At 44.5% G+C, this 27274-nt stretch overlaps 2 protein-coding genes across 2 annotated transcripts; one reads left to right on the top strand and one right to left on the bottom strand.

Annotated features, from left to right (window-relative positions):
- Positions 1–5534: 5534 nt before the first annotated feature.
- On the bottom strand, positions 5535–7415 carry LOC148123344 (androgen-binding protein homolog). The gene is made up of 3 exons (XM_087909889.1): positions 7268–7415; positions 6643–6824; positions 5535–5618 (listed from the first exon to the last, which is right to left on the bottom strand). The coding sequence occupies exons 1-3, from the start codon at positions 7413–7415 to the stop codon at positions 5535–5537; spliced, it is 414 nt and encodes a 137-aa protein (XP_087766015.1).
- A 4912-nt stretch (positions 7416–12327) lies between these two features.
- LOC148123343 (major allergen I polypeptide chain 1-like) lies at positions 12328–15016 on the top strand. Its single transcript, XM_087909858.1, has 3 exons — positions 12328–12388; positions 12613–12800; positions 14984–15016. The coding sequence occupies exons 1-3, from the start codon at positions 12328–12330 to the stop codon at positions 15014–15016; spliced, it is 282 nt and encodes a 93-aa protein (XP_087765984.1).
- The last annotated feature ends 12258 nt before the right edge of the window (positions 15017–27274 follow it).

The raw sequence follows: 27274 nt of genomic DNA, 5'->3' as shown, positions 1-27274 counted from the left end.
AGGCTGTGGATTTATTCAGAGTTAAGAAAAATCAGCTTTGATCAAGGACATCTCCGACAGGAATATATGGCCCAGATGTCTGAGTTCTTCATCCAGAACAGGTTCAAGACTGCTATCTGAGATGATCAAGACTCACAGGACTTGATCGTGACTCTAAATTTTTCTTTAGGTCCCCATAAGTTTATCAATGCCCCCAATCAGCCAGAAGTCAGAGGGCAGAGCTAGTCTCTAGTTAACCATAGAGGAGCAATACAGGATAAGAGTCTTCCAAGGAACCAGGGATTCTAATAGGCAGTCCTTCCTTCATCCTGGCAGAACCACTGACTGAAACTGTTCCTCCTGCCGATATTTTCTCTTGCCTAATTTCAGAAATCACTGTGCTCTCCCCCTGTTTTCTCTCTCTCCAATACATGCTAGGCAAGTGTTCTACTACTGAGCTGCATCCCCAGCCCCTAAAGATGCTTTCTCATTGCTGGTTCCCTGTCTAATGCTCTGTAGGGCAGGGTCACCCTGTGCTGCTACTGTCTACTTGACCTTCATTATCTTCTGAATAGGACCTGTGCCTTCCAGGATTCATGTCCTTGTCCAGCGGGAGGAAGAAGCCTGGGTGACTGAAGGGGCAGATGTGACACCAAGTCTAGCAAGACAGCCCTGGAGGAGGAGTAGGTCTGGTAAGAGAAGAGTGAGGGTGGTTGTGTGTCAGGGCTGGCTTGTGATTGGCACTAGAACACCCCCCTCCCACCATTAGTATTTCTTACCAGGATGGAGCCGTGACTCCTTTCGTTCATTCAGGACCCATTTCTTACATTTTGTGGACTTACAGTCCGACTCTGGCTTTCGGCTTGGGTGTTCTCTCGCAATGAACTACCTACTCAGTGTGGTTTGGGATGGCTACGTAGTCTGTGGGCAGGTTCTCAGTTGCCATTTCATTTCCTGGGTTTGATAGACCCTAGTACCTCATCAGTGCTCATACCTCACCAACAGAAAAGCCTTGTTGAAAGCCGTGTTCAGAGAAGTGAGACAGAGGCCGCCTGTCCTTCTGAAATGCCTACTGTCACCGTGTCATTGCCCTCCTGTGAAGCTCCCTGTGCATGACATGGCCATGGTCACCACAACAGAACTGTTCCCATAGAAACCTTTGCTGTTAGCATTAAAGAGTGTTGTGTACAGATTCTGATATTTGTAAGACTCGTATTTTTAGTAGGGCCATTTCCTCCATGATATTTCCATTTCCTTCGATGTTTTCTATTTTCAGGTTTCTGGTTTCGAGTGCAGACTGAGGAGGAATATTTCTAAAGAGAATCCTAAGTCAAGGTTACCACAGATGATTCAGTCATCCAGAAAACCTACCCTTGTGGGATGTGTGGCCCGCTCACAAAACATCTTGTTCTGCAGACTGAACAGCAGGGTTGCATTCCCCACACAAGCTGCATACGTGTACGACGTGTGGAAGGCAATTCTCCTTCAGTGTAAACACCTCCAACCCCAACACAGAGGAGGGAAAGGTCTCAGTGACGACGAGGACAAGGATCCCTGTGTAAGAACCACACAGTCTCCAGTGCAGAAATCCCTTAGCTATGTGAAGAGGGTCGGGAAAACTCAGGCCCTCTCCAGCATGAGGCCAGAAGGAGCTGACCTGTACACTGTGGATACTGGGGACCCCTCTCAGTGGAGGTGGACATTGCAGATGCAGTGAATGTGGGAAACAGCCACAAAAATGGGCTTCCTGAGCACCAGAGTATCCAGACTGCAGAACAGCCCTATACGTGCCATGATGTGAGAAACATTCATCAGACAGTCCCATCGTGTCAGGCATAAGAAAGCTCACACTGGAGAAAGGCTCTCTGTGTGTAATGAATATGGGAAAACCTTCAGCCAATGATATTACCTTGTTCAGGATGAACAGTTCCACCCTGGGGACAGCCCATATTCCTGCAGCACATGTGGGGAAGCCTATCACAGCCAATACTTCTTCAGCACGAGAGAGTGAGTTCACCAAGTGTACTAAGTTCTTCAGTCAACATTCCTTATTGTGCTTCAGAGAGGGGTACACAGTGTAGCAGGTGCCGGTGCATGTAGTAACTGTGCAGAATGCTTTAGCCAGAATTCTGACCTTGCTGTACACTGCAGAGTTCACATCAACCCCCCACCTCGGGCGTTTAAATGCAACAAATGTGGAAAAGTCTTCACCTACCAACACAGACGTGGTCAACATCAAGGAGGTCACACTAACAAAGGCTTCACGAGTGTACTGCTGTGGCAAAGCCTTGAGCAGGAGGTGCACACTCGTTGAGCATCATTAATTTTGAGGTACAGGAAGTCCTCATGAATGCAGGTGAAGTGAAAAAGACTTTCAACAAAGCTATAACCCTATCCAACATCAGAAAATTCACACAGGGTCAAAATTTAATCAGTGTGATGTGTAAGAAATTCTTTTGCTATGGAAAAACCCTTGTTCAACTGCACATAACATACTGGACAAAAACATTACGGGTTCAGTGCATGTTGGAAACTCTTCACCCCCACATCCAGCCTCCTAAAATACCAAAGAGTTCACATTGAATGAGACCTTAGGCCAACGGCTCCCACTTCTTTGGTAATAGAAAATTCACTGAGAAGAAAAGCCTTGGAGTTCACAGAGCATGTGACATGTTCAGCCAATTTAGTGAGTTATAGCAGAGATAATCCTGAAAGTAGCCTTCGTAATACAGCCATCAAGCACAAGCTGACTCCATCTGGACATCCACACTGGAGACGTGAGCTGTGGGTGACAGGTATGTGAGAGCATCAGTAGCTCCATTGCACTTTTAATCCGGACAAAGCCCTTTACACAGTTACATCACTATTGGTGCTTGTGGCTGAAGCCAGCCCATCTCTGGCAGCAGGCAGGTTGTTCAGTGCTTAAAGAAGCCTGGCATGTACTACCTCATGTGTTATCCCTGGAGATAGCAGGCCAGGAGGAAACCCATTACAGTCTGCAACAAATACATCCATACAATGGGTTTGATTAATAAATGTGGAGGGCAGCAAATCCAAGAATGTCAGCATCTAAATGTGCTTCTGGAATGCTCTGCTCACTGTAGCTGTGAGAGGAGAGGGCGCACACACAGTCTCAGGCCTTCCCTGATTGTTTTTCTGTAGATACTCAGAGCAATGGCAGATGTTCAAATGAGCTATATTACCTGGACTACATGGGCCAGAACAAGGAAAAAGGAAAGAAATACCTGTCCATCTGTGTGACCTGTGACTCAAAGTCAATCTTTATTCCTCGTGATGCTCTGTGTCCTTTGAAGTAGCCCTCTATCACAAACAGGGTAGAACCAGTGTACATTTGCCAAACTTTTTTGTTTTTCAGTAGAGAGGAAATCCACATTTTTGTGCTTTTCACCCTTCTGTTTGTACTGAACCATTTATTTTTTTAAAGCTCTATTGAGGTTGAATTGATGTGCCCTGTGCTGTGAATACTTAAAGTATAAAATATGGAAGGTTTTATGAAATCATCACTGCAGTCTCAATGATGAGCAACTTTCTTGTTCCTCGTGTTCCTTCCTTTTACTTTATAATGCATGTTTTTTAAAATTAATTAATTTTTAAAAAATGTTAGTGCTCTGTCTGCATGTATGCCTGCATACCAAAAGAGGGCAGCAGATTCCATTAAAGATGGCTATGAGTCACCATGTTGCTAGGAATTGAAATCAGACCTTCTGGAAGATCAGCCAGAGCACTTATGCACTGAGACATCTCTCCGGCCCCTTCTCCCGTTTATAATCGCTCCTTTTCTAACTGCCCATCCCAGTGAATGATTTATTATAAACTTGTTTTCCTCATTCAGAAGTTCCTGAACTAAAATAAGTGTCTTTGTTCACTGTGTGACCATAAGGATTTCTCCATTAGACTATGAGTTCTTGACTGTTGTATCATAAGAGTGGACTGTTGTGTTATATTTTCTCCTGCATCAATGTCCATAGTTTTTTAATCTTTTAAGGGACAATAAGATATCTTCGAGTTTGGACTTTTACAAATGAAGCTGCTATGAACATTTACCTCTTAGTGTCTCTTGTGGGTTAATATGCAGGCATCAAAGGCCTGGGTGTCTAATCTTACCCATGAGGTTTTCCCTTATAGACATAACTAATAGCACATGAATGCCAGCAGTGAGAAAACATAGTACTCACATGTTCCTGTAGCAGGGACTGTACCATGCCATATGACCTCATGAGGGACCGGTGTTGATCAGGAGCCCTCATCCTTTGATTGGGATTCCACAGGCAGAAAAAACAGTTCTAGGTTTTACTGTTCTGAATAATCTGACCACTATCTCTGCTCAATTGCTCATCTCAATATTTGCTACTCTCGTTAGTTGTGCTATTATTTTGTTTCTCCATATTCACTAATGTCGTTCATGATTTTTGATTGTACCTCTTGCCATTCCTCTCCTTGGTTGTCTGGATGTTATGTGTGTGAGTGTATGAGAGAGAGCACACATGCGCATGCCACAGTGTGCACATGGGGGTCAAAGGACAATCTCGGGTGTCACTCCTTGTCTGCCTTATCTAAGATAGGTATCTATGATTGTCTGGATGTCAGACTGACTTATGGGCATTCACCTATCGCCTCTCATCTCCTGGCAAGACTTCTGGAATTATGAACGTATACTTCCAATTCTGGCTTTAGATGAGCTCTGGGATTTGAACTCATGTCACCAGAAATGCACAGAAGTGCTTTACCCATTGAACCCTCTTCCCAGACTTTCTTTCTTTTCTTTAGTTGCCCATCTATTTAATTCTTTGCTCATTTGAGTTTTTGGTTTATTATTAATTTTTCTTTTTGTTTTTGTTTTTGAGGGAGGGTCCCTCTATGTAGCCCTGGCTGTCCCGGAACTTGCTATATAGACCAAGCTATGACAAATGATGACTTTTCTTGCAGACCAAGAGAATCTGATAACACATCCAAGTCATCTTTTGGGTCATGGCACTGTTAAGGACTCAGCTATAAAGAGTCAGCTGACCTGTGATAAACCCAGAGGCAACATATGAAGTGAGTAGCTGTGTATCTCATTCCTATCCTGACAGCCTGAGATGAAACCTGTGGATGATTCCATGCTCTTTAGCCTCAGACAGCTCCTGTCCTACAGACTCATAAAGCCGCAGTGAGCCATGTGTGGTGGGGGCCAATGCTTTTAATCTCAGCATTGGGAGGCAGAGATGGGTGGTTCTCTGGGATTTTGAGGACAGCCTGGTCTACATAGCAACAAAATGGCTGAAATGGCTTTCCCATGATAACTAATCAGTCAGTGGGACTTTCCCTGCTCTGAGTGTCTACCCAAATCCTTTCTCTGTCTCCTAGATCTGAAGACGTCACATGATGCATGTACAACACACAGACATGGGACCCTGATCATAGACGCAGGTGTTTATTGAATCAGCTTAACAGACTGAGAAAGAAGGGGACAGGTGTCTGGATTCCAACTTCAGGACTGAAAGTGGACAGGGCAGCAAGGTGGCTCTCAGATCAGTCATCATTTTCCAAGCAAGTTAAGTTTGGAAAGAATCCCTTATATTGTCTACAATGTCTTTGGTGTAGTATTCTACACATTCGTTGCTGTTCACGATGGAGTACTGTAAAACCAAAAGACAAAAATGGGCAGAGGTTGTTACAGTCAAGGAGCAGAACCCCAACAGTGCTCCCCAGTCACCCATGATGAAGAAACTTCATGAAGTCACTTTCTGAGAAGGAAGAAAATTCCCTGCAGTGATTCAGGGTTCCAGCAACAGACTCTGCCCCCAGGGAGCTGCAGCTCCTTCACAGCTGCCAGGAGAAAGTCTGAAAAGCTGCTCCAGCCAGTCAGGGATGAAGGGAGAAGTTCCATAAGACATGATGGTGGCTAGGTCTGAAGAGGGGACGAGATGGCTGAGTTCTAGCTTTGATGATGTCTCATACCTGAGGACATCTGTCAGCACATTGGCTGTGTGGTCATGTTAGAAATACATCCCTGTGTGGATGTGCTGGAAGAAATTCCTTCTTGGAGAGTGCTGTGGTTTTTCATGACCTGACACCCAAACTAAAAGTACTTTGGAAACAGAGAGTGAGAGATGGAATATTCAAAACATGCATCTCTGTAATCCAGCTGTGCTTAAATAAGAGACTAAGGGAGATCAGGATCGGCTGGGGTGAGTAGCTGCAGGCACTCTCTGGTGGAAATGGTGGCATTTAAGCCATGGAGGGAGGTTCTGGCTGTGGCTCTGAGGAAGCCAGTGGAAGTTGGGTTCCATCTGAGACAGGAGAGCAGAGTTAAGGGAGGCTCCAGAGAAGGTGACCCTGGCCAGTAGACAGAACCTTCAGGCACCTTAGAGGAGAGCTGAGGGTTCCATCTCTATGCAGAAGCCAGAGCAAGAACTCTCCTGTGAGTGTCCCTGTCCTGCTTTGGTGAGAACCTGGTGGTCACCAATCATGGGGGAGCGCTGTACAGGAACTTGCATAGACAGAGTGGGTGTGGACCAGCATGCTGCATGGACATGTGCTAGGGTGGGCAAGGTTTCCGTGCTCTGGTGTTGATTCTGTGACACACGTGACTGGTTGCCCACATCATTTCTACACAGCTTTCTACCATAGGGTACATGGTGAGGTTGCATAGCGTCTTACCAGAAATTTGGTAGTCAGGGCTTTGCCTTTCACTCCTGTGGCTCTGGAGCACTCCATGATTTTTCCAAAAGCCTCGCTTTCTGCATCAGTAGCCTCATAATTTGCAAGGTAGAGATTCAATACGACCTCGTTTACAAAGGAGCGTAAAGTATAGAACATATGAAAAGGTAGGCATCCTTTCTCTGCAAACACAGACAGAAATACATCATAAACAGAGACCCTGGCTGGAAGGAGTGAAGACTCAGGGTTTCTTGCCACTTTGCGAAGGTCCTAACTGACCTTCCACACAGTCCTGCCCTCCCAAAGTCCGCTGCCTCCCAGATACAGCCCACTCCCAGCAGAAGGTGAACCTATGAGCGTACCAGCCTGCATATTTGACCTTCACACAAATCCCATATATTACACAGTTTCAGCCATGCATGCAGCTAAAAGCCTGCCTCACCACCACACCTCTGTCTCCCCATTCCACCCACCACAACTGTCATAATTCGGAACAGAAAACTTCAAGGGTCTTCTGCAGGAATCCTGGATAGTGATCTCCCAGAGTCCCCCTAGATCACCAGATTGATATGGAAGGGAGATAGAATGGGCAAGGGTCAGAGAGGCCATCAGTTCCCATTCTCACGTGACTGGATGCCCAGGTCCTGAGTCAGCAGCAAAGCCAGCAGAAACAACGTCCCCTTCATGGTGTAGAGTGCTAAGGCTGTTCTCAGAGCAGATGCTGCTACCCTATAAGATGCTGTGTCCCTCAGCCCAGTCCCGCCCACGGCCATCCCACCCCAATGCAACCCTGCCTTCCTGGAGTTCCAAATGCCTTTGGGCAAGAACCTGGCACCTATGGATCCCCTTCCCACTTGCACGGGGGAGAGAGCTTAGGAGCCCCTCCCACTCTGAAGAACAAATGGCTGGAGACATCCTGTGTGCTCACTTTCTGTACAGAAGTGGCTGCACCTTTGGCAGAAAATGGTTAGAGCTGACCTTTGCAAGCAGCCACGTGCTGAGACAAATGCCTGTTATCCTGGCTCAACACTCATATCTGTTTCTTCCCCTGGGTCCAAGCATGTCCTCCTCAAGCTTGGAGGTGGAAACTACAGGGGTCAAGGAGGGTTTATATTACTGAAGGCTGCCAACTGCCAAGAACACTATCTATCTACCTAAGTTCAAGATCGGAGCAGAAGTGTGTATTTCTAAGGGGACATAATGGGGACACGTGGACATCTTAGCTACTACAACCTTTGTTCTAGACCTCTGAGGACATGGGGGCGCCCTCTGGGACTTTCAGTTATTCTCAGCCAGGGTAGTCTCAGTGTTTTTGGTCATGTGTGGATCCTCAGGGGCTGGTGATGATTTTGTTCTACTACTGCATCATGCTGCAAATTCCCCTCCCCACCATGGTAGATCCTCCCTGTCATCCTGCTCTTGTCTGTCTCACGTCCACCAGTAAGCAGGCCTCAAAGAGGTCTAAACAGTAGAGTCAATGTGGTTACAGCAGTTCACAGTAGAGGGAGAGAGTCATCCTTGTACCAAGAACTCTCAGTTGTCCACAGACCCCCATGTCACTGTGGACTGTCCATGTATAAACTAGAGCGCTCCACTGTCTCCAGGCAGTGCTGTGTGTGGACTCTCTCAAGTTCAATTCAACCTACTACCCTCAGAATAATGTTTGCGACACAAATGACATTGATTACTGGGCATACTGTTAACCATTCCCGGAGGGAGGAGGCTTACTGTGTGTGATTGCTAATCCTGAAGGTCATCCTGTCTAGGTTTAGAAACACCATGGAAACAAAGCTCTCTGATTACTAGTATTTAGGCTCTGTTAATTATGTCTGACTTTATGTGGGCAGCGTAGACTAGGGTCACAAGGGGTGGAAAGGATAAAGGAAGCTGGGCATTCACGTCTCTCTGCTTCCTGGCTGTAGATGTGATAAACCGTGTCGAGTTCCTGCACCAAGCCTACCCCATCGTCATGGACCGTATTCCAAAAACTGTAAGCAGTAAGTGGCTTCTTATCTGGGTTTTGTCACTAGCTCACTAACACAGTAGAGCATTTCTTAGCAATGCAAAGCCCTGAGGTTAATCCACTGCCTCCCACACAAAAATGGAGTGGCTAAGGAGATGGCTCAGTGGAAAAGTGCTCATTATGCAAGCCTAAAGACCTGAGTTCAGATCTCCAGGACACTGTAGGAGCTGAGTGTGGTGGCTCCACCTATGCCATGGGAGCTCCAGGTTCAATAACAGACCTGTCTCAAACAGTAGGGTGGGAGGCAGTTGAGATAGCTTACTCATTCATTAAAGGTGCTTGGTGCTAAGCCTGGTGACCTTGGTTCAAATCCCAGAACCCACATGGTTCAAGAAGAGAACTAACTCCTGCAAATTGTCCTCTGACATTCACACACACACACACACACACACACACACACACACACATGACACGACATGAACCATGACACCTGTGTACATACACATACACATGCACATAGCACACAAAAACACAGAAGTACATGATTGCATACACATGAATACTGTCTTTGAGAACTGGTACAAGGGATTCTAAATGAGCTCCTATTGATCAATATTTAACAATTTGAACCACAAACTAAATAACATCCTTATTGGGCTATAAAAGAATTGGGAAATAACATGAGTCCATGCTGGCATGAATGGTTGGATGAGAAGATAAATAAGAATGAAAGATGGTGTTCTTCCAGAAGAAATCATAACTATTTCTAGTTGTTCCTGTCCTCTGGGCAGAGGAATAACTTCCTTCAGTCCTTCAGTGTGAGCACGTGTTTCCAAAGACAGAAGCAAGATGGCCAGGGACACAGCTCAGTCAGGAAATGCCTTGCTGTGTAAGCTGGAGTACTAGAATTTCAATCCCAGAACCCAATAGGAAAGACAGGAGCAACTGCTCACCTTGTAATCCCAGCCCTAGAGAATCCACCCCTGGAGGTCACTGGCCTGCTAATGTTTTTAAATTAGCAAACTCCAGGTTTAGTAAGATTCCCTGTCTCAAAAACTATAAGGTGGTCAGCTGTTAAGAGGACCGAGGACCCACATGGCAGCTACCAACCATCTGTCACTCCAGTGTAGAGGATCCAACAATTGCCTCTGACAACCACAGGCACTGCAGGCAGATCATACGATATCCATGAAGGAAAAATCCCCAGGCACGTAATCAAGAATAAATAAGATCTTACTAAAAAGTCAAAATATGTATGTGTGTACTTGTACACACAAACACACATGGGCATTGACATGTTGGAGAGCAACTGAAGGCACCTGATTTTCAATCTCTGGCTGCCATGTTCATACACAAATGTATACCATGTGATTTAGTAAACATAGCTATTCCTCAGCTGGTCCGGATGCTGCATGCCTTAATCCAGCACTCAGGATGCAGAGGCATGCCGATCTTTGTGAGTTCAAGGACATCGAGGTCTACAAAGCGAGTTCCAGTATAGAGTTGCTACATAGAGAAACCCTATATGAAAAACAAAATAAATAAACACATTAAAAAAATAAAAAGATTGCTATTGCTCTGAAAAAAACACCGTGATCAAACATTGACTAAGGAGGATATGGTTTATTTGTCTTATACTTGCAGAACCATTCAACATCAAAGTCAGGAAACTCCATCAGGGCAGGGACCTGGAGGCAGAAACTGATTCAGAGGCCCAGGACGGGTGCTGCTTGCTGGTTTGTTTCCCATGGCTTGCTCAGCCTGCTTTCTTATAGAACCCAGAGCCACCTGCCTAGTGATGGCCCCACTAACAATGGCCTGAGCCATCCCCCATTAATCACTAATATAGAAAATGCCTGGCCAGGGGATGGTGGTGCATGCCTTTAATCCCAGCCCTTGGGAGGCAGAAGCAGGCGAATCTCTGAGTTCTAGGATAGCCTGGTCTACAGAGTGAGTTCCAAGACAGCCTGGGCTACATAGAGAAAACCTGTCTGAGGTGTTGGGAAGACAAAACGCCTTACAGGCTTCCCTGCAGTCCAAACTTATGGAGGCATATTTCTTTTCTTATTTTCTTTTGTTTTATTTCATCTTTTGGTGTTTCAAGAACCAGGTGTATCTCTGTGTAGCTCTGACCATCATGGAACTCTCTGTGTACCAGGCTGGTCTCAAAATCAAAGAAACCCTTACCTTTGGTATCCAAATACTGAGACTAAAGCGTGTGCCAGCACTACCATGTGGAGGCATGTTCTTAATTAGGTTCCCTCCTCTCTGATGGCTTTAGCTGTGTCAAATTGACATAAAACTCACCAGCATACTGTGTAACCACACACACAAATGAAGATTGTGTGAGTTCACAGACACACACGCACACACATGAACACAAATAGGAAACTGTGAGGAAAACAGTAGAGACATCTTGTAAGAGAATATTAATGGTTCAAATGAGCAGCTCCAATCACTGCGGAAATGTGTAGAAGTCTTGTGTCCTCTGACATGTGGGGTCAAGGGTCTTAACCTCTGTGAGATCTACAAAAAGCCTGATGCCAGCTCTGACAGGTAGCAGAGGGCTACAGATGCCACCCAGCAGCAGACATGTGGGGTTTTGTGTAGCCAAGACCTATGGATACCATAACAGGTTGTCCCTCAGATTTGGTGTTTTTTCAAAACAGTCTGGGGAATGAAGCATCCAATCTTTCAGCCAGGTGAAGGGCAAGCACATCAGACATGAGGTCCGAGCATATGGTCGTCCGGGTTCTCCCTGGGGTCATGTTTATGGGGAGGTGGTGCCGTACCTGGTGCAGAGATGCTCTGGATGACAAACAGGCCAGGGTAATGATGAGTTCCAGTTTCAGGGCACACAGAGTGGTCGGGGGACTGGTAGTTTCCAAACAAATCAGGCGAAGATGTGGGGCTTTCCACACAGAATCCCTGCTTATGGGAAGTTGAGGCAGGAGTATCCCCAGTTAGCTGTCTGGGGACTAACCTGTGCATGAATCTGTCAGCTAAAAAATCAGAAACATCAGCAAAGGGTGTAATAGGTCAAGTTTAGCTGGATACTGCGTGCGTCGGATCCCAGGCAGAGGCAGGTGCATCTCTGTGAGTTTAATACCAGCCTGATCTACATAGTGAGTTCTAGGACAGCCAGAGCTATGTATAGAGACCATGACATAAAATGAAACAAACAAAATAACAACAACAATGAAAAGATGGAGTTGAAGGATGGCTCCGACAGCAGGAGGACTTCAGGCTTAGAGTCGGCTTCAATGGAGCCTTGAAGCAAGTGAAAAATGGGGGCAGGGACGGAAACAGTCAGAGCAGGGTCCCCAAGTGGTCAGTGGTCTGGTCTACCCTAGACATTGACTACTAGGGAGGATTTTGATAAATGTTGAGTTCCCTGGTGTGACAGGGTGACGGAGATGTCACTCTGGAGGCCTGATGGAGGGACCTGGCCCTCTCCCTGCCCTTCACTTCTTTGGTCCTCACATGACATGTGACCTTAAGCACATGGTCCAGGCTGAACATGGGCTCTTTGTTGACCAGGATCTTACTCTCTTGCCAAAACACACATCTCCCTGCCCCACCCAGTACACAGACCCAGGGAGTTCCCAGCAGGGTTCTGGGAGGGGACTGGAGAGCTCAGACCCAGCCCCTCCCTGCACCCTGAGCAGAGCAGGGCCATTAAAAAAGGGTCCCACTGGGTAGCAGCACCTGCCGCCATTACCATGAAGCTCACTGGTGCTCTCATGTTGTTTGGGGCTGCCCCGCTCCTGACCTCGGGGGGAAGTGGGTACCAGGGTGTGGGTGAATTCACGGAAGAGGGTACTAGGGTGTGGGTGATCTCAGAGAAGCGGGTACTAGGGTGTGGGTGACCTCTGGGAAGTGGGTTCTAGGATGTGGGTGTCAGAGATGCAGGGTCTCCTGGGCCCTCACACTCTCACTCCTCAGGAAGGACATCTATGTTCTGATGCACGGCTTTCATGAGGGATCACCATTTCATTGTGTTCCAGATTGTAGCATTTGCCCACCTATAAAGAAGGAGATTGCTCTTCTCCTTGGCCCGTCTGTGCCTGACTATTTGGATTTCGTGAGCCAGTACAGGAATGACCCTGCCACATTGGAAGTTGCTAAAACTATGAAGACATGTGTTGATAACAAGCTGACAGTGGAAGACAAGGCAAATACACAGAGATTGGTGGTGAGTTCTCTGTGTGTCTGGCCCGGGAGCCTGTGTGCCAACCTCCTCACCTCAGCTTAGGGATGGAGCATGTGTTCCTCCCCAGCACTGCAAATTCTCTGTGAATCCAGAAAGATGTCAGGAGGAAGGGGCAGGAAGTACACTGGCTGTTCAGCTCAGTCAAGCCAGATCAGACCTCCCAAGAGGGCTAGGGCTAGGGCTAGGGCTAGGGCTAGGGCTAGGGCTAGGGCTAGGGCTAGGGCTAGGGCTAGGGCTAGGGCTAGGGCTAGGGCTAGGGCTAGGGCTAGGGCTAGGGCTAGGGCTAGGGCTAGGGCTAGGGCTAGGGCTAGGGCTAGGGCTAGGGCTAGGGCTAGGGCTAGGGCTAGGGCTAGGGCTAGGGCTAGGGCTAGGGCTAGGGCTAGGGCTAGGGCTAGGGCTAGGGCTAGGGCTAGGGCTAGGGCTAGGGCTAGGGCTAGGGCTAGGGCTAGGGCTAGGGCTAGGGCTAGGGCTAGGGCTAGGGCTAGGGCTAGGGCTAGGGCTAGGGCTAGGGCTAGGGCTAGGGCTAGGGCTAGGGCTAGGGCTAGGGCTAGGGCTAGGGCTAGGGCTAGGGCTAGGGCTAGGGCTAGGGCTAGGGCTAGGGCTAGGGCTAGGGCTAGGGCTAGGGCTAGGGCTAGGGCTAGGGCTAGGGCTAGGGCTAGGGCTAGGGCTAGGGCTAGGGCTAGGGCTAGGGCTAGGGCTAGGGCTAGGGCTAGGGCTAGGGCTAGGGCTAGGGCTAGGGCTAGGGCTAGGGCTAGGGCTAGGGCTAGGGCTAGGGCTAGGGCTAGGGCTAGGGCTAGGGCTAGGGCTAGGGCTAGGGCTAGGGCTAGGGCTAGGGCTAGGGCTAGGGCTAGGGCTAGGGCTAGGGCTAGGGCTAGGGCTAGGGCTAGGGCTAGGGCTAGGGCTAGGGCTAGGGCTAGGGCTAGGGCTAGGGCTAGGGCTAGGGCTAGGGCTAGGGCTAGGGCTAGGGCTAGGGCTAGGGCTAGGGCTAGGGCTAGGGCTAGGGCTAGGGCTAGGGCTAGGGCTAGGGCTAGGGCTAGGGCTAGGGCTAGGGCTAGGGCTAGGGCTAGGGCTAGGGCTAGGGCTAGGGCTAGGGCTAGGGCTAGGGCTAGGGCTAGGGCTAGGGCTAGGGCTAGGGCTAGGGCTAGGGCTAGGGCTAGGGCTAGGGCTAGGGCTAGGGCTAGGGCTAGGGCTAGGGCTAGGGCTAGGGCTAGGGCTAGGGCTAGGGCTAGGGCTAGGGCTAGGGCTAGGGCTAGGGCTAGGGCTAGGGCTAGGGCTAGGGCTAGGGCTAGGGCTAGGGCTAGGGCTAGGGCTAGGGCTAGGGCTAGGGCTAGGGCTAGGGCTAGGGCTAGGGCTAGGGCTAGGGCTAGGGCTAGGGCTAGGGCTAGGGCTAGGGCTAGGGCTAGGGCTAGGGCTAGGGCTAGGGCTAGGGCTAGGGCTAGGGCTAGGGCTAGGGCTAGGGCTAGGGCTAGGGCTAGGGCTAGGGCTAGGGCTAGGGCTAGGGCTAGGGCTAGGGCTAGGGCTAGGGCTAGGGCTAGGGCAAGACCCTTGCCCCAAAATACCACTTGGTCTCTATTTGTCTTTCTGGTCCAGGCTTCTGTGTCCAGCCACATCAGCACCTGGTACCCCTCTTTCAGCCCAGATGGTTTATAATAACTTTTCAAGTCTACCACCACGCACCTAAACACACATGTTTTTTCTTGTCCTCTGGATCCCTAAGGTCACTGTGTGGAATCCAGGCCTGAGATGCCCAGCTGCAAAATCTAACTGAATCCCCTCTTGTCCCTAGAACTGGTGGAATTGTCAACATTCCACCTGCATGTCTCTAGGTCATCATGTGACAGGAATCAGTTCACTGTGGGGCCACAGCTGTCTTCTGGCTCATCTAACGCCCCAGCTGGCCTTTCCCAGCTGCTTCTCCATTGTGTCCCACATGTGACCATGGTGTCCCTAGGGCAGGTGGCTCTTCCCTTTAGGCTGGATTAGAGGCTGGTTACAAGGCTCGCCCTGAATGGTTTGTTGGAGACAGAATGGAGAGGAGACTCCCTGGGCCAAGTCAGACCCAGGAGCTGTTGCAGACAGAATGCAGGTCCCTGCCAAGTGGTGTCCCATGTATGACTGCTGAGGTCTCCTTCACCTCTGTCACTTTGCCACCTTTTTCTTTGCAGGATAAAATAGATGCTGCCCTTTTCTGCCAATGATTCTGTCTTCACCAAAAACTCAAGGAAGCCACTTGCCTCCACGCCTGCATAGATGTGGCAAGCCCTACCCCTACCCTCCAGGTGTCTAAAATCAGGATTCTAACAATAAAAGCCTTGTGATTCATAGGGTAGCCTACACTGTTTGGATTTATGGTTGGGCATTGCGTGAGTTGGGACATGGCAGGGACATCCAGTGAGACATTGAACTGTCACTACTGAATTGCAGCACTGAAAAATGCCCCTGCAGAACACGTTAGGAGACCACAGTCACCACAGCCAGAGTGTCTGTCACTCTCATGGGCCATAGTCCATAGGGCACATAAATAATATCCGCAATATAATAATATCCACAGGAACATGGAGCAGTGAAGGACCAGAGGAGCAGAGTGTCTGATGAGGATCACACAGGCTCTGGACAGCAAAATCTGTTCCTTTTTCTCACTATTTGAGAATTGACCAATTGCATATGCCTCAGATAAAATGTTCCTATGGGCCTTGAGTCCCATCAATATAACCCAACTACAGCTGGGCTGTGGGCAGCTATGTCAGGCTTCTGGGACCATGACTTACTTTGTTATCTGTATGTTTGTGTGAGCGTGCGTGTGTGTGTGTGTGTGTGTTCGTGTGCTTGTGCGTGTGTGTGTGTGTGTGTGTGTGTGTTTATATAGAGGTCAAAGGTGTTCTCCTTCTGCCTTGTAGGTCCAGGGGTTTGAACTCAGGATGCCAGGGTAGGGAGCCTTTAACTGTTGAGCCATCTCACCAGCCCCACTGACTTTATAAAGGGTCAGTTCACATACATCTGAATAGAAATAAGGGAATACTATTAACTCATACGTCATCAGGTTAACACAATTCTTGGGAGAGACAAATCTGGTTGCCTGTGTAATCTGATTTTGCAGCATTGGAGAATATCTGAAATAAGAACTCTCTACACTTCTGTGATTGGTGCAGGCATTTCCACCACACCATGATAGGTCCCTGCTGCAGGAGGGAGGCCAGAACTTCAGGGTACCATCAAGGCTGATAGCCAAGTGCCTGTGCATATCCTTGTTCCAACTTTAGGGTGTTCACTCCCATGAAGGTCCAGGCTTGATGATACTACGTTTACCCAGAAGCCTCAGCGCTTTGCCTCCAAGGAGGCAATTCTGCAGTCGTTCAACTGCCAGGTATGAGTCTAGGTGGCCTGAGAGTCTGAGTTTGTGCTGCCTTCTCAAGTTAAGTATCTCAGAGACTCGAGTGTCACGGGAATACGTCGCTTGGTGACACCCAGGCTGGCTAGCACGGGCCGGCGGAATTTTGCTGAGTCCCAGCCCGGAGCGGCTTCCCTCAGCCCTTGGTCAGCAGGTAGAGGCTGAACTGTCTAACTGGGCCTGGGATGGTGCTGGACTGCCCTGCCCTTGTCTGTTGTCACAGTCAGCCCCTCCAAGGTATTTTCAAACTCACCAGGCTGATCTGCACTGGGGAGCCTGACTCTGTGAGGTGCTTGTTTGTCACCCAGTGCAAGAGAGGCTTTAGAAATTTTTTATACGAGAACCATGTGTTGAGAGGCATGGAGATGCGACTCTGGAGAGATGGAGGGCTGAGCGGATGAGGCCAGGAAATTTGATTCTGAGGACGCTAGTGTCAAGGTGAGCTGAAGAGGCTATTATTTATTTGTATATGTATGTATGTTTAGCTCACATGTATGTCTGTGCTCATAATGTTCACTGCCCAGAAGACCAGAAAAAGCTCTGTACCCTGAGACTGAAGGTATAGACCATTGTGAACTGCCAGGTAGGTGCTGGGAATCAAACCGGGTTCCATGAAAGAGCAGCCAATCAGTTAGCCACTGAGCCATCTCCAGCAGTTTATACCTGCAAACCAAAAACAGTCATGAGTCAATTGGAAGGAAGGAAATGCTGTCAGATGAAGTGAAATGGTAGGCTAGATATTTTTTTTTAGAAAGAATGTCATTAAGAAGGTTTGGGCCAAGCAATGGTGGTACACACCCTTTAATTTCAGCACTGAGTAGCCAAGACAGGTACATCTCTGAGTTTGATGTCATCCTACAGAGTGAGCTCCAGAACAGTTAAGACTATGTTGAGAAACTCTGTCAAAAAAAGCAACCAAACAACTAGAAAGAAAAGAAAAGACAGAGGTTTGGGGTCGTGCTGAATCTGAGCTGGTCTAGAGAACTCTGTGTGAAGGTATGGAGTGTAAGTCTGAAGTTCTGGACTTCCTATTTGAGACACCCCATTTTGGTGACCTATATGTACATAGATGTAGAGTTTATTTTCTTAGGAAAGGAAGTACAGGGGATGGTGGGAGCATTGCTAGGAACAAGGCAGGGGGTTGGGGTCAGCTTAGGAGCACTGGACTCACCTCTCAGATCAAGATGGGATCACAAAGACAGACAAGGTTGTGATGTTCATGGGTTAGAACTGTGTTTCGTTGGGGAGTCACCACATCTGTCCGTCTTTCCCTTCTTCTGGAAGCCCTCTGAGCAAGTCTGGAATTTTCCTGCAGCAGTCTCTACAGCAAATGTCCACAAGTCCCAAACTCCACAGGCGCTTGTCTCCAAATGCCTCTGTTTTTAGTCCCTCAGCACCAACCAGCTCTGCCTTCAGGTAGCTCTGTGCTTTCACTTCCTGCCACTCACATGGCTGATTTCACACTTTTTCTCTTGCAGATCGCTGGCTGCTTGATTCCTTTTCTCCCCACAAGTGTGGGCCTTCCCTGGAACCCCCTAGTCAGGCTTCTGACACAGGGTCAGGGCAGCTGTTCTCAGCCAGGATGGACGGCGCCTGAGTTTCAGCTCAGACATGCTAAGAAGAGACACCTGGCCTCAGACTTTACCGTTATCATCAGCAGATTTGATAAGACAATTGGGAACTCTTAAAGGGTGGATTAGTTCAAAAAACAAAGGGAGAGTAGTTTTGTCCACATCCAAAAACGGGAAATACTGTTAGGATGGAAACAATTAGAGGGGATAATTAATTTAGAAGGGATTTATATAATGTCAACTCTAAATATTATTGGTTTGATACATCTTGTTTTATCCCTTAGAAAATTTGTTGATATGACTGCTAAGAGATAAAGGCCTTAGAAAAGGTGACTACTGACAATATGCAAGCTGTATAACTAATTACTAAAGAAAATAATGGAATTTCTTCTTATGAGTTATAAGACTTAAGAAAATTTCTTAAAACAGATAATCAAGATATTAAGATAAAGAAAGAGGAATTGAAAGGAGACCCAACCACATCATTACATTCTAATATTAAAGAGGAACAGTCCAAGGTTGTCAGACAACCAGCCTTAATTTATTTAGTCGACTTCTTGAAATAACTGCCAAATGACAGTATCCCCAAAGCTATGTCAGAGGTAACTGGGCTCCTGTGGAAAGGTTAGGTTTGAGGAGATTCAAGGAAGCTATAGTTTTATATGGCATGCATTCAACTTTTGTACAGCAGATGTTAAATTCATGGTCAACTAGTAATAAAACTGTCCCACAGGACTGGAAAGATTTGGTTACAATAGCATATTGGAACCTGGTCCACAGTTACAGTGGAACACGTGGTAAAAAGTTAAGGCTAGGACCAGTGAGCAACAAAGTGAGCTAGAAGTCTTGAAATCTCCCAAGACCAATGTCTTCAAGAGGGCAGTTTTGCTGCTGTACAAAGACAGTATCTATACGGTGACTGATGACCATACCCTGACTCTATACCATGCAGCAACTTTGAATGCTTGGGACAAAAGAAGTCAGAAAGAGGACTCAGTCATTTACTAAAGTTATACAGGGCCCAAAAGAAACCTTCACTGATTTTTTTTTCACAAAGATTGATTTTTGGTGTGAATAGAATGACACCAAATTCAGAAGCTAGACAAATAATTGAATCTTTGTGTTTTGGAAAAGTTAATTCATAAAGCAAATGATAATTAGGCCATTAATGACAAGATCTGTCATAGGCAAATGCTCTTTTACACTGTAAAGGTTGTCACTTGTATTCATTTTATAAAAGGTGGATTGTCCAGTACCCAGGCAGGAAGTATAGGTGGAGCAACCAGACAAAGAGAATTCTGGAAGGGGAAAGGCAGAATCAATCACCAGCCAGACACAGAGAAAGCAAGATGAGAATGTAACACTGAAAAAAGGTACCAAGCCACATAGATAAGAATTATGGGTTTATTTAAGTTATAAGAGCTAGTTAATACTAAACCTGATTAATACTTTATAATTAATAAATGAATTAATTGTTTATGAACAGTTTGTAATTAATATAAGCCTCTGGGTGTTTCTTTGTCGGACTGAATGACTGTGGGACTGTGTGGGACAGAAACTTCCATTAGAAATTACATATAGGAACGGATCTGAAAAATAGTCAGTATTGAATCCCATTACCATGAAGGTGCTTAGTTAGGAGAGGTGATTTCCAGAGGCTTGAAGAAAAATCAAAATGTCAGATATTTTAGTTGTGGTAAACAAGGTCACTGAAAAAGGGATTTTCTTGAAGGATTTTTCTAGACTGTACATTCTAGAAGCAATGTTTTTTCTAGGAGTAATCCAAACAGAACACCCCTACCTTCTGGAGTAGACAGAAGAATCAGCAAAGGCCAAAAGGGAACAATGAATGCCTATCAACAAAGGACAGAAAGGGTAATCCTTTGCATCAGAAAATGCCTGGGGAACCTCTCTCAAACACCCATGTCCAACTTGGTTGAAGAAAACTTCATCCCAGAACAACTAAAGAACCTAATGCCTATTGTTATAAACCATACTAGAGTAAGGGATTTGGCTGAGTAGTTAAGAGTACTGAATTCTCTTTCAAAAGTCTGACTTCAACTCCCAGGACTCACATGGTAGCCAGCAAACAGCTATAGTGGGCTCTGGGGCCATCTTCAGGGACATGGAGACAGAGCACTTGTGTGTGTGTGTGTGTGTGTGTGTGTGTGTGTGTGTGTGTGTGTATAATAACTTAAAAAATAGGAACCCTAAGTGAGACATACATTGATCTACATAGGAAAGAGGAAAATGACAAGATCCCCTGAGTAAATAAGGAGTGTGGGGGATATGGGAGAGGGTAGAAGGGGAGATAGACAAAAGGAGGAGAGCAGAGAAAGATGTATAAGCCAATTAAAAAAAACAGAAATAGATACTAAAAACTATACTGCTCTGGATGATAGCTCAATTTTAGAGGATAAAGCAAAAATTTCAGGAGAACCCATCAAATAAATATTTTGGCAGACTTCTATGAAAGATCAGAGACCAAAACTAAAAATATAAATAAATGACATTGTAAATGAAGGTCTCACAGGCACAGGGACCAATGTAACAATAATTGTACCAGAATCTTGACTCCCAAATTGGCCTCTTCAGGAGGTAAATGTTCAACTTTTAGGGGTTAGAACTTTTCCTGGTATGGTGAGGGTTGCACTAGAAGGGTTGAATGTGTAGGACCAGAAGAACAGAGAGGAACATTAAAGCCATATGTGGCTAACATAGCAGTCAATTTATAGATATGTAAATGAAAATCTCCAATCTCAGAAAGAATCCATAAACTGACATATATTTCTGAGGAAAATATTAAAAGGTATTATAAAGAACAGTCATTGACCATTCAGGTTGTACAAAAACAGGGCACAATACCTGCTGATCTTTCAAAAGTACCAACAGCTCTATCTTTAAAATGCTTAACGGACAAATCTGTCTGGGTAGAACAATACCCTTGGACATCAGGAAATTCACAGGCCTTAGAACAGCTGGTACAGGAGCAGGTAAATGCTCAACATATCAAGGAATCGACCAGTCCTGGGAATTGTCCTATATTTGTTCTAAAAATGAAATCTGGAAAATGGAGAATGGTAACAGATCTAAGAGCCATTACTAAGGTGATTCAGCCAGTGGGCTTTTTACAGCCTGTAATTGCACTGACTTTTCTATCACATAAAGGGTGGTCCATTATAATTATTGATTTAAAAGACTGCTTTTTGTTGATCGCTTACAAGAAAAAGATTGAGGATAAGTTCCCTTCAGGAAGCCTACTTGTAACAATTTTCAGACTGATTAGAAATATCATTGGAAACTTTTCCCAAAAAGATGTTATACAGTCCCACCCCATGCTAATTTTTAATATGACAGCCATTAGAAATGATTTGTGTACAGTTTCCTTACTCTGTAATTTACTACTATTTGGATGATATCTTGCTGGTTGATTCAAATGTAGATACTTTAGAGAAAATGTTTGAGGAAGTAGAGAAAATTTTGCCTTGTTTGGGATTACAAATTGCTCCTGAAAAAAATACAAAGAGAAGTTTGGATTAATTACCTAAGATATAAAATAGGTTTACAAAACAACCAACCTCAAGAGGTACAAATCTGCAAAGATCAATTAGGGACAGTTAAAGACTTTCAAAAATTTCTGGAAGACACTGGCTTCCAAACATATTGGAAAAGTATTCCAAAACATATTGAATTTGGAATAAGAACCCAAGAATTGAACAATTTATTTCAAACCTACAAGGTGACAAGGACTTAAATAGTCCAAGAAAGTTGTCAGCTAAAGCTGAGAGAGAATTGGCTTTTGTGGAAAAGAAATTGCAAGATGCACATGTGGATCATTTATATGCAGAGCTTTATCCCATTCTGATTATTTTACCTTCTACACACTCTGCTACAGGAATTTTAATGCAGAGAGAAGATACTCTCTTAGTATTTTATCTTTACCACACAAACAGAGTGAAAAATTAAAGATCTATGTAGAAAAGATTTTCGAGTTGATTCTAAAACAGAAATTGAGACTTCACCAAATTAGCAGGGATAGATCCTGCAGGAATTATAGCACCTTTTACTAATGCTGAAATTGACTAATATATGGGCAGAAAATAAACATTTACAAAGAGATTGCAGTAATTTGGGGGAGAGATTAACAACAAAGGTACCAAAAGCAAGAGAATTCAGTTTAAAAAGAATACTAACTAGTCCCTTCCTCACAATGTACAGGGAACACCAATTTCTGGAACCCCCACAGTCTATACTGATGCAAAGAAATCAGAAAAGGCAGATTATAAATCAGGAACTTTGAATAAAGTGATTCAAAGGCCTTATGGTTCTGTTCAAAAGTTAGAATTATATACTATTCTCATTGTAGTATTAGATTTTCCAGAACCTCATAATACAGTTACTGACTTTCAATATGCAAAGAGTTGTTGTACATATTAAAACTGCTGAACTTATTCCAGTTGATTAAAAATTGACCTTGTTATCTATTTAGCTACAAGAACTAATCAGAAATAGAAATCATTGCTTATATATTACATAAATTAGATCTCATATGGGTCTGCCAGGCCCACTAACACAAGGAAATGCTGAAACTGAAACTCTGTTGGTAGTAAATGTGCTAGCAGCCTCAGAATGTATTTAATAGTCAGTCCCCTGATGTCTGAGAAGCCATTAATAATGGCACTGGGACTTGTTTCGTCTGTATGTACTGACTTTTTGGGATCCTAGTCTGTTTTGATGCTAACCTTCCTAGACCTGGAGGGCAGGGGGAGGAACTTGAACTTCCCACAGGGCAGGAAACCCTGACTGCTCTTAGAACTGGAGAGGGAGGAGGAAAGGGAGTGGGGGGAGTAGGAGGATATTGGGAGGAGGAGAGGAAGTGGAAATTTTTATAAATTAATAATAATAAAAAATAAATAAAACCTGAAAAAAATAGTCAGTCCCCTATTACAATTAAATTTGTAGTCATATTAGGTATGTTATCAAGGTCAAAAAGGATGTGTTTTAGATAGATAGGCAGACTTTAAACTCTTCAGAGATCTACACAATATGACATTTAAAATATTTTAATAATGTAAGGTTGTTTGGGTTTTTTTAAAGATAATAAAACATGTTTCTCCTGGCAGCACCAATCTACTTCAGAGAAGGTGGTTAGCAAAAAAGAAACTCCATATGGTGTTTACTCTCTTTGTGGCAAAACTAAGCAACTGGGCAAGATACTACCCTCTCCTCAACTGTTGATAATATATTGTGCAAATTGTACAGGCAGAATAAAAAGAATATAACTGCTGAACTTTGCCACGACAAAGTGGGCAGTCCTTCAAAAATCCTGCTTCGCAGAGAAGTCTGTCAAATATGCTAAACCGGTAGGCAAGAGATGGAAGCACCAAGGTTGCAGAGAAACCTTGGGGGATGGTTCAGGCAGCTAATTCTGTCAGTTCTTAAATTTGGAAGTTCTTTTCTCTGTCTTTCCTGTTTACTTAGGTAATTTTATATCCTTCTTAGGTCTCTCATAGACTTGAAGCCTATACAGTTGTTTTATAGTTTTCATTGTTACCAAACTCAAAAGAAATTCTCACAAAAGATGTGTAAAATGTATGAGGTTCAGAGACATAAAATGATAGTTTTTGATTGGTAATACAAGTTAGTATAGAAAGTATATTAGGTACAACACTTGGAAGTCACCATGATAGGCTTGATAACGGAGTATTTTCTCTGATTTTGTCAAATGTTAATATAGAGTAGACATAGTTAATGTAATTACTGCATATATATATGTATATATATATATATAGTATTGCACTTACTGCATATAGTTTTTCTATGTTTCTTAAACCCTCTCATTTCTATTAAGACATAAAGGAGTAAATATTGTGTGATGTTTTATGTTCTGACAAATAAAGCTTGCTTAGAATCAGAGGTTAGAACTACCCACTAGTTAAAAATAGAGGTCTGGAGGTCTGTACAGAAAGAAAATGGGAAGTGAACAGGTTGGGCAGAGACAGGATCTCAGCCTTTTTGGTTGAAGGAATGGAAGAGGTAGGAAGTCAATGGTGGTGTTCCTTTGCTTCTCTGGTCGCTCAGGTTTTTGCTGTGATATATGAGTTGTGGATTTATTGATAAGATTAATTAGGTTTATGTTCTAACTAGGCATCTACTGCCTGCTAGTAGATATAGAAGGCTGAGGTTGAAGCTAAAAACAAGGAAAAGCTTCCACAAGTACCATGCACCAAAACATACAGAATGGCATTCATTGTTTCATGGCCCAAGTACACAGGATGCCTTTGGGTTCCGCCACAAGGTTGCTGTGGCATGGGAAATGAAAGAAGTGGGAAAGAGGTTGATCTATGGAGTGATGTTTCTTTTTTTTTTTTTGAAAGTAAATTTTATTAAATTATAAAAGTTTCCATTTCCGCCCCTCTTCCCAACACCCTCCCACTCCCCCCACTCCCTCTCCTCCTCCCTCTTCGTCCCTTAGGGCAGTCAGGGTTTTCTGCCCTGTGGGAAGTTCAAGTTCCTCCCCCCTCCCTCCAGGTCCAGGAAGGTGAGTATCCAAACAGACTGGATCCCCAAAATCCAGTATATGCAGAGGAAACAAGTCCCAGTGTCATTGTCAATGGCTTTTCAGAAAGACTTCGGGCCAGCCACATTCAGAGAGTCCGGCCAAATTCCGAGAATCTGGTTAGATCACGTCCTCGTTCAGTCCCAGTCCAACTGGACTTGGTAAACTCTCATTAGATCCGTTCCCTTGTATCAGTGGGTGATAGCATCCCTCGCAGTCCTGATTTCCTTTTTCATGTTCTTCCTCCTTCTGCTCCTCATTTGGACCTTGGGGGGCTCAGTTCGGTGCTCCAATGTGGGTCTCCGTCTGTATCGCCGTCCTTCGCCAGATGAAGGATCTATGGTGATAAGCAAAATATACATCAGTATGGTTATGGGCCACGGCCGGTTCAGGCACCCTCTCCTCTGTCCAGAGAACAATCTGGGGATCTCTCCTTGGACCTGGGATCCCATATATAATCAAGTCTCCTGTAAACCCTAAAATGACTCCCTTAGTTGAAATATATTCTTCCCTGATCCCATATTCATCCTTCCTCCCTCCCCCCCATCCCAGGCCACCGAGCTTTCTCCATTCCTCCCCTATTCCCTTCTCTCTAACCCTCTCCCCTTCCATCAGCCCTCCCCCCCCCATGCACCCGAGGTTACCTTGGACTCTTGTCTATTTCCTACCTCCTGGCTGATAGCTAAATAATCTTCATCAGGTTCATCTTCTTATTTAGCTTCTCCAGGATCACAAATAATAGGCTCAAAGACCTCTACACAACCAGGAGCAAAGTCAAGTACAGCAAGCATGAACAACTATTGACCTATAATAATTAATACCTGTATAACTTACAGACGAAAATTTCATGTCAGAATATTAAATAACCTGTAAACAAATGTGCAACAAATGTGGACAATGACATCAAAATGTAAACAATATATAAGTATCTTGATCAGAGGTACGAGTAATATATAATGCAATATGAAAATATATCCTAAAAGTTGTATCATTATATACAATGTCCTAAAGAGAGATAATAATATGCATATGTACAATCTGACAAAATAACTTTGTGTAGGTGCACAAATAATGTAAACAAAAGTAACAATATAATCTGAACTTGAATCAATATACAAAAACTATATCAATGTAAATTATCTATTACTAATAGCTCACAAGTATTCACTCTATTACCCACTATTACTATCTCCCCCCTTTTCAGCAGTGTTTTCACCCCAACCCTCTATCTAATACAAGTAATAATCAAAAACCCCTGAACAGTATTCCCAAGCCTATGGACAAATTTTTTGGGATGGGGGTGTTATCTTCTAGAATTGCTTCCCACTGTCATGTGGGCGATGTTCTCTTAATGGGGTCCTGTAAAATTAAAATGATGGTTAAGTTTCAAAATTACTGTCTAGTATAGTTGCAAACAATTTCTGAGCAGGTGATAGATAGTTTTTTTCCAAAGTTCCTATTTGGAGTTCTGGCAAGAATGTTATGAGAAGGTGCACCATTTCAGCAGCTGGTACCCAAAAGAAGAAGCGGTCTTATAGTAGTGCTGTCTGCATCATGACGTCATCTCAACTAGGTAGAATTCTTTCTGTGGGGCCCCATCTTCTTCCTGGAAACTTCAAAGGAGAAGGGTCTGTAGGAAAATCTATTGTTCATCATGAAAAACTTAAACGTCATTCATATAAACATACATTCAGTGAAGAATATGGTTAGACAGAAAATGCACGGAGAAAGTAAAACTTTTTCCTAAAGTTTTTCTTCTGTCCCATAACAGATGAGACAGAAACTCTGAATGTTTCTTTTAACAACACGTTTGGATTTAGAGAAGTACAGAGCAGAGCCATTGTCCAACTCCAAAACCAGCTGAATATAATTATATTTGCATTATATATAATTATATATATGTACTATATATGTGCATTGTGTGTGTATGTGTGTTCGTGTGTGAGTGTGTGTAAATGTAAGTATAACCCACACCTGGATTCATAAACCATATTCTGTTTTCTAGATGCTCCTTAGTGGATAGTTATTTTTTCTTCTGTCAGCATTCAAACCTCCAGGGTCTCTTTAATTTTTGATGATGTGTATTTTCCTGCAAAGATAAGAGCAGAATCCTGCCCCAACCCTATGTTGTCACCACATAGCTGTCATTTCTCTTTTTCAAGAGGTTTCTTTTCTTCAAAGCAAATCTTTATTAATTTTGATGGTATCCATAATCTTTCTTCTCCTGTGGAAACAAGAACAAAACCCTTTCCCCAAAAGAGTACATCTCCTGGTTTCCACTGTGAGGTCAACACATCCTTGAAATATACTGGTTGATTCAATTCAGAAATTTTTTCCATTATCCAATGCCTCTCTGCTGCTGTTGTTCCCTTCTCATTAGCATTAGTAAAATTCAAGGTTAATACAACATTATACAATCTATTTCTGGGGGTATTTTCAATCACTTTCTATTTGTTCAGCATATCCTTTATAGTATGATTTGACTTTTCTATAACTGCCTGACTTGTAGAATTATTTGGTATACCTGTAATGTCCTTTATATTATAACAAGCAAATACAGTTTCATTGATTTAGAAGCATATGCCAGACCATTGTCTGTCTTTATTTGTGCAAGTATACACATGATTGCCATAATTTCCAATAAATGAGTGATTAACGAAACAGCCTTTTCTAAGCTCAAGGCAGTTGCCCATTGAAAGTCTGAATACCTGTCTTTGGTGTGGTGTACATATTTTAATTTACAAAATTTCATAAAGTAGAACACATCCATCTCCCAGATTTCATTCTTTTGAGTACCCTTTGGGTTATTCCCTGCAGGCAACGGTGTTTGATTATAGAAAGAGCAATAGGGCATCTCTTTATAATCTCCTTAGTCTGTTGCCATGTAATAGAAAACTCTTTCTTTAAACCTTTGCTGTTGACATGATGTTTTTATGAA

This window comes from Myodes glareolus, chromosome 1 (assembly GCF_982192425.1).
Source record: "Myodes glareolus chromosome 1, mMyoGla1.1, whole genome shotgun sequence".
Lineage (NCBI taxonomy): Eukaryota > Metazoa > Chordata > Mammalia > Rodentia > Cricetidae > Myodes > Myodes glareolus.
Note: the sequence above shows the minus strand (reverse complement) of the source record. Positions and strands in the feature narration are given on the sequence as shown.

Excerpts from the sequence above, each read along its gene's own strand:
- LOC148123343 (XM_087909858.1), top strand. The coding sequence starts at position 12,328 with ATGAAGCTCACTGGTGCTCTCATGTTGTTTGGGGCTGCCCCGCTCCTG. Across the intron at positions 12,389-12,612 it reads GCTCCTGACCTCGGGGGGAA|ATTGTAGCATTTGCCCACCT; the intron begins GTGGGTACCAGG and ends ATTGTGTTCCAG. Across the intron at positions 12,801-14,983 it reads CAAATACACAGAGATTGGTG|GATAAAATAGATGCTGCCCT; the intron begins GTGAGTTCTCTG and ends TTTTCTTTGCAG.
- LOC148123344 (XM_087909889.1), bottom strand. The coding sequence starts at position 7,415 with ATGGCCGTGGGCGGGACTGGGCTGAGGGACACAGCATCTTATAGGGTA. Across the intron at positions 6,825-7,267 it reads GGACCTGGGCATCCAGTCAC|AGAAAGGATGCCTACCTTTT; the intron begins GTGAGAATGGGA and ends CTGTGTTTGCAG. Across the intron at positions 5,619-6,642 it reads CCCTGACTACCAAATTTCTG|TACTCCATCGTGAACAGCAA; the intron begins GTAAGACGCTAT and ends TTGGTTTTACAG.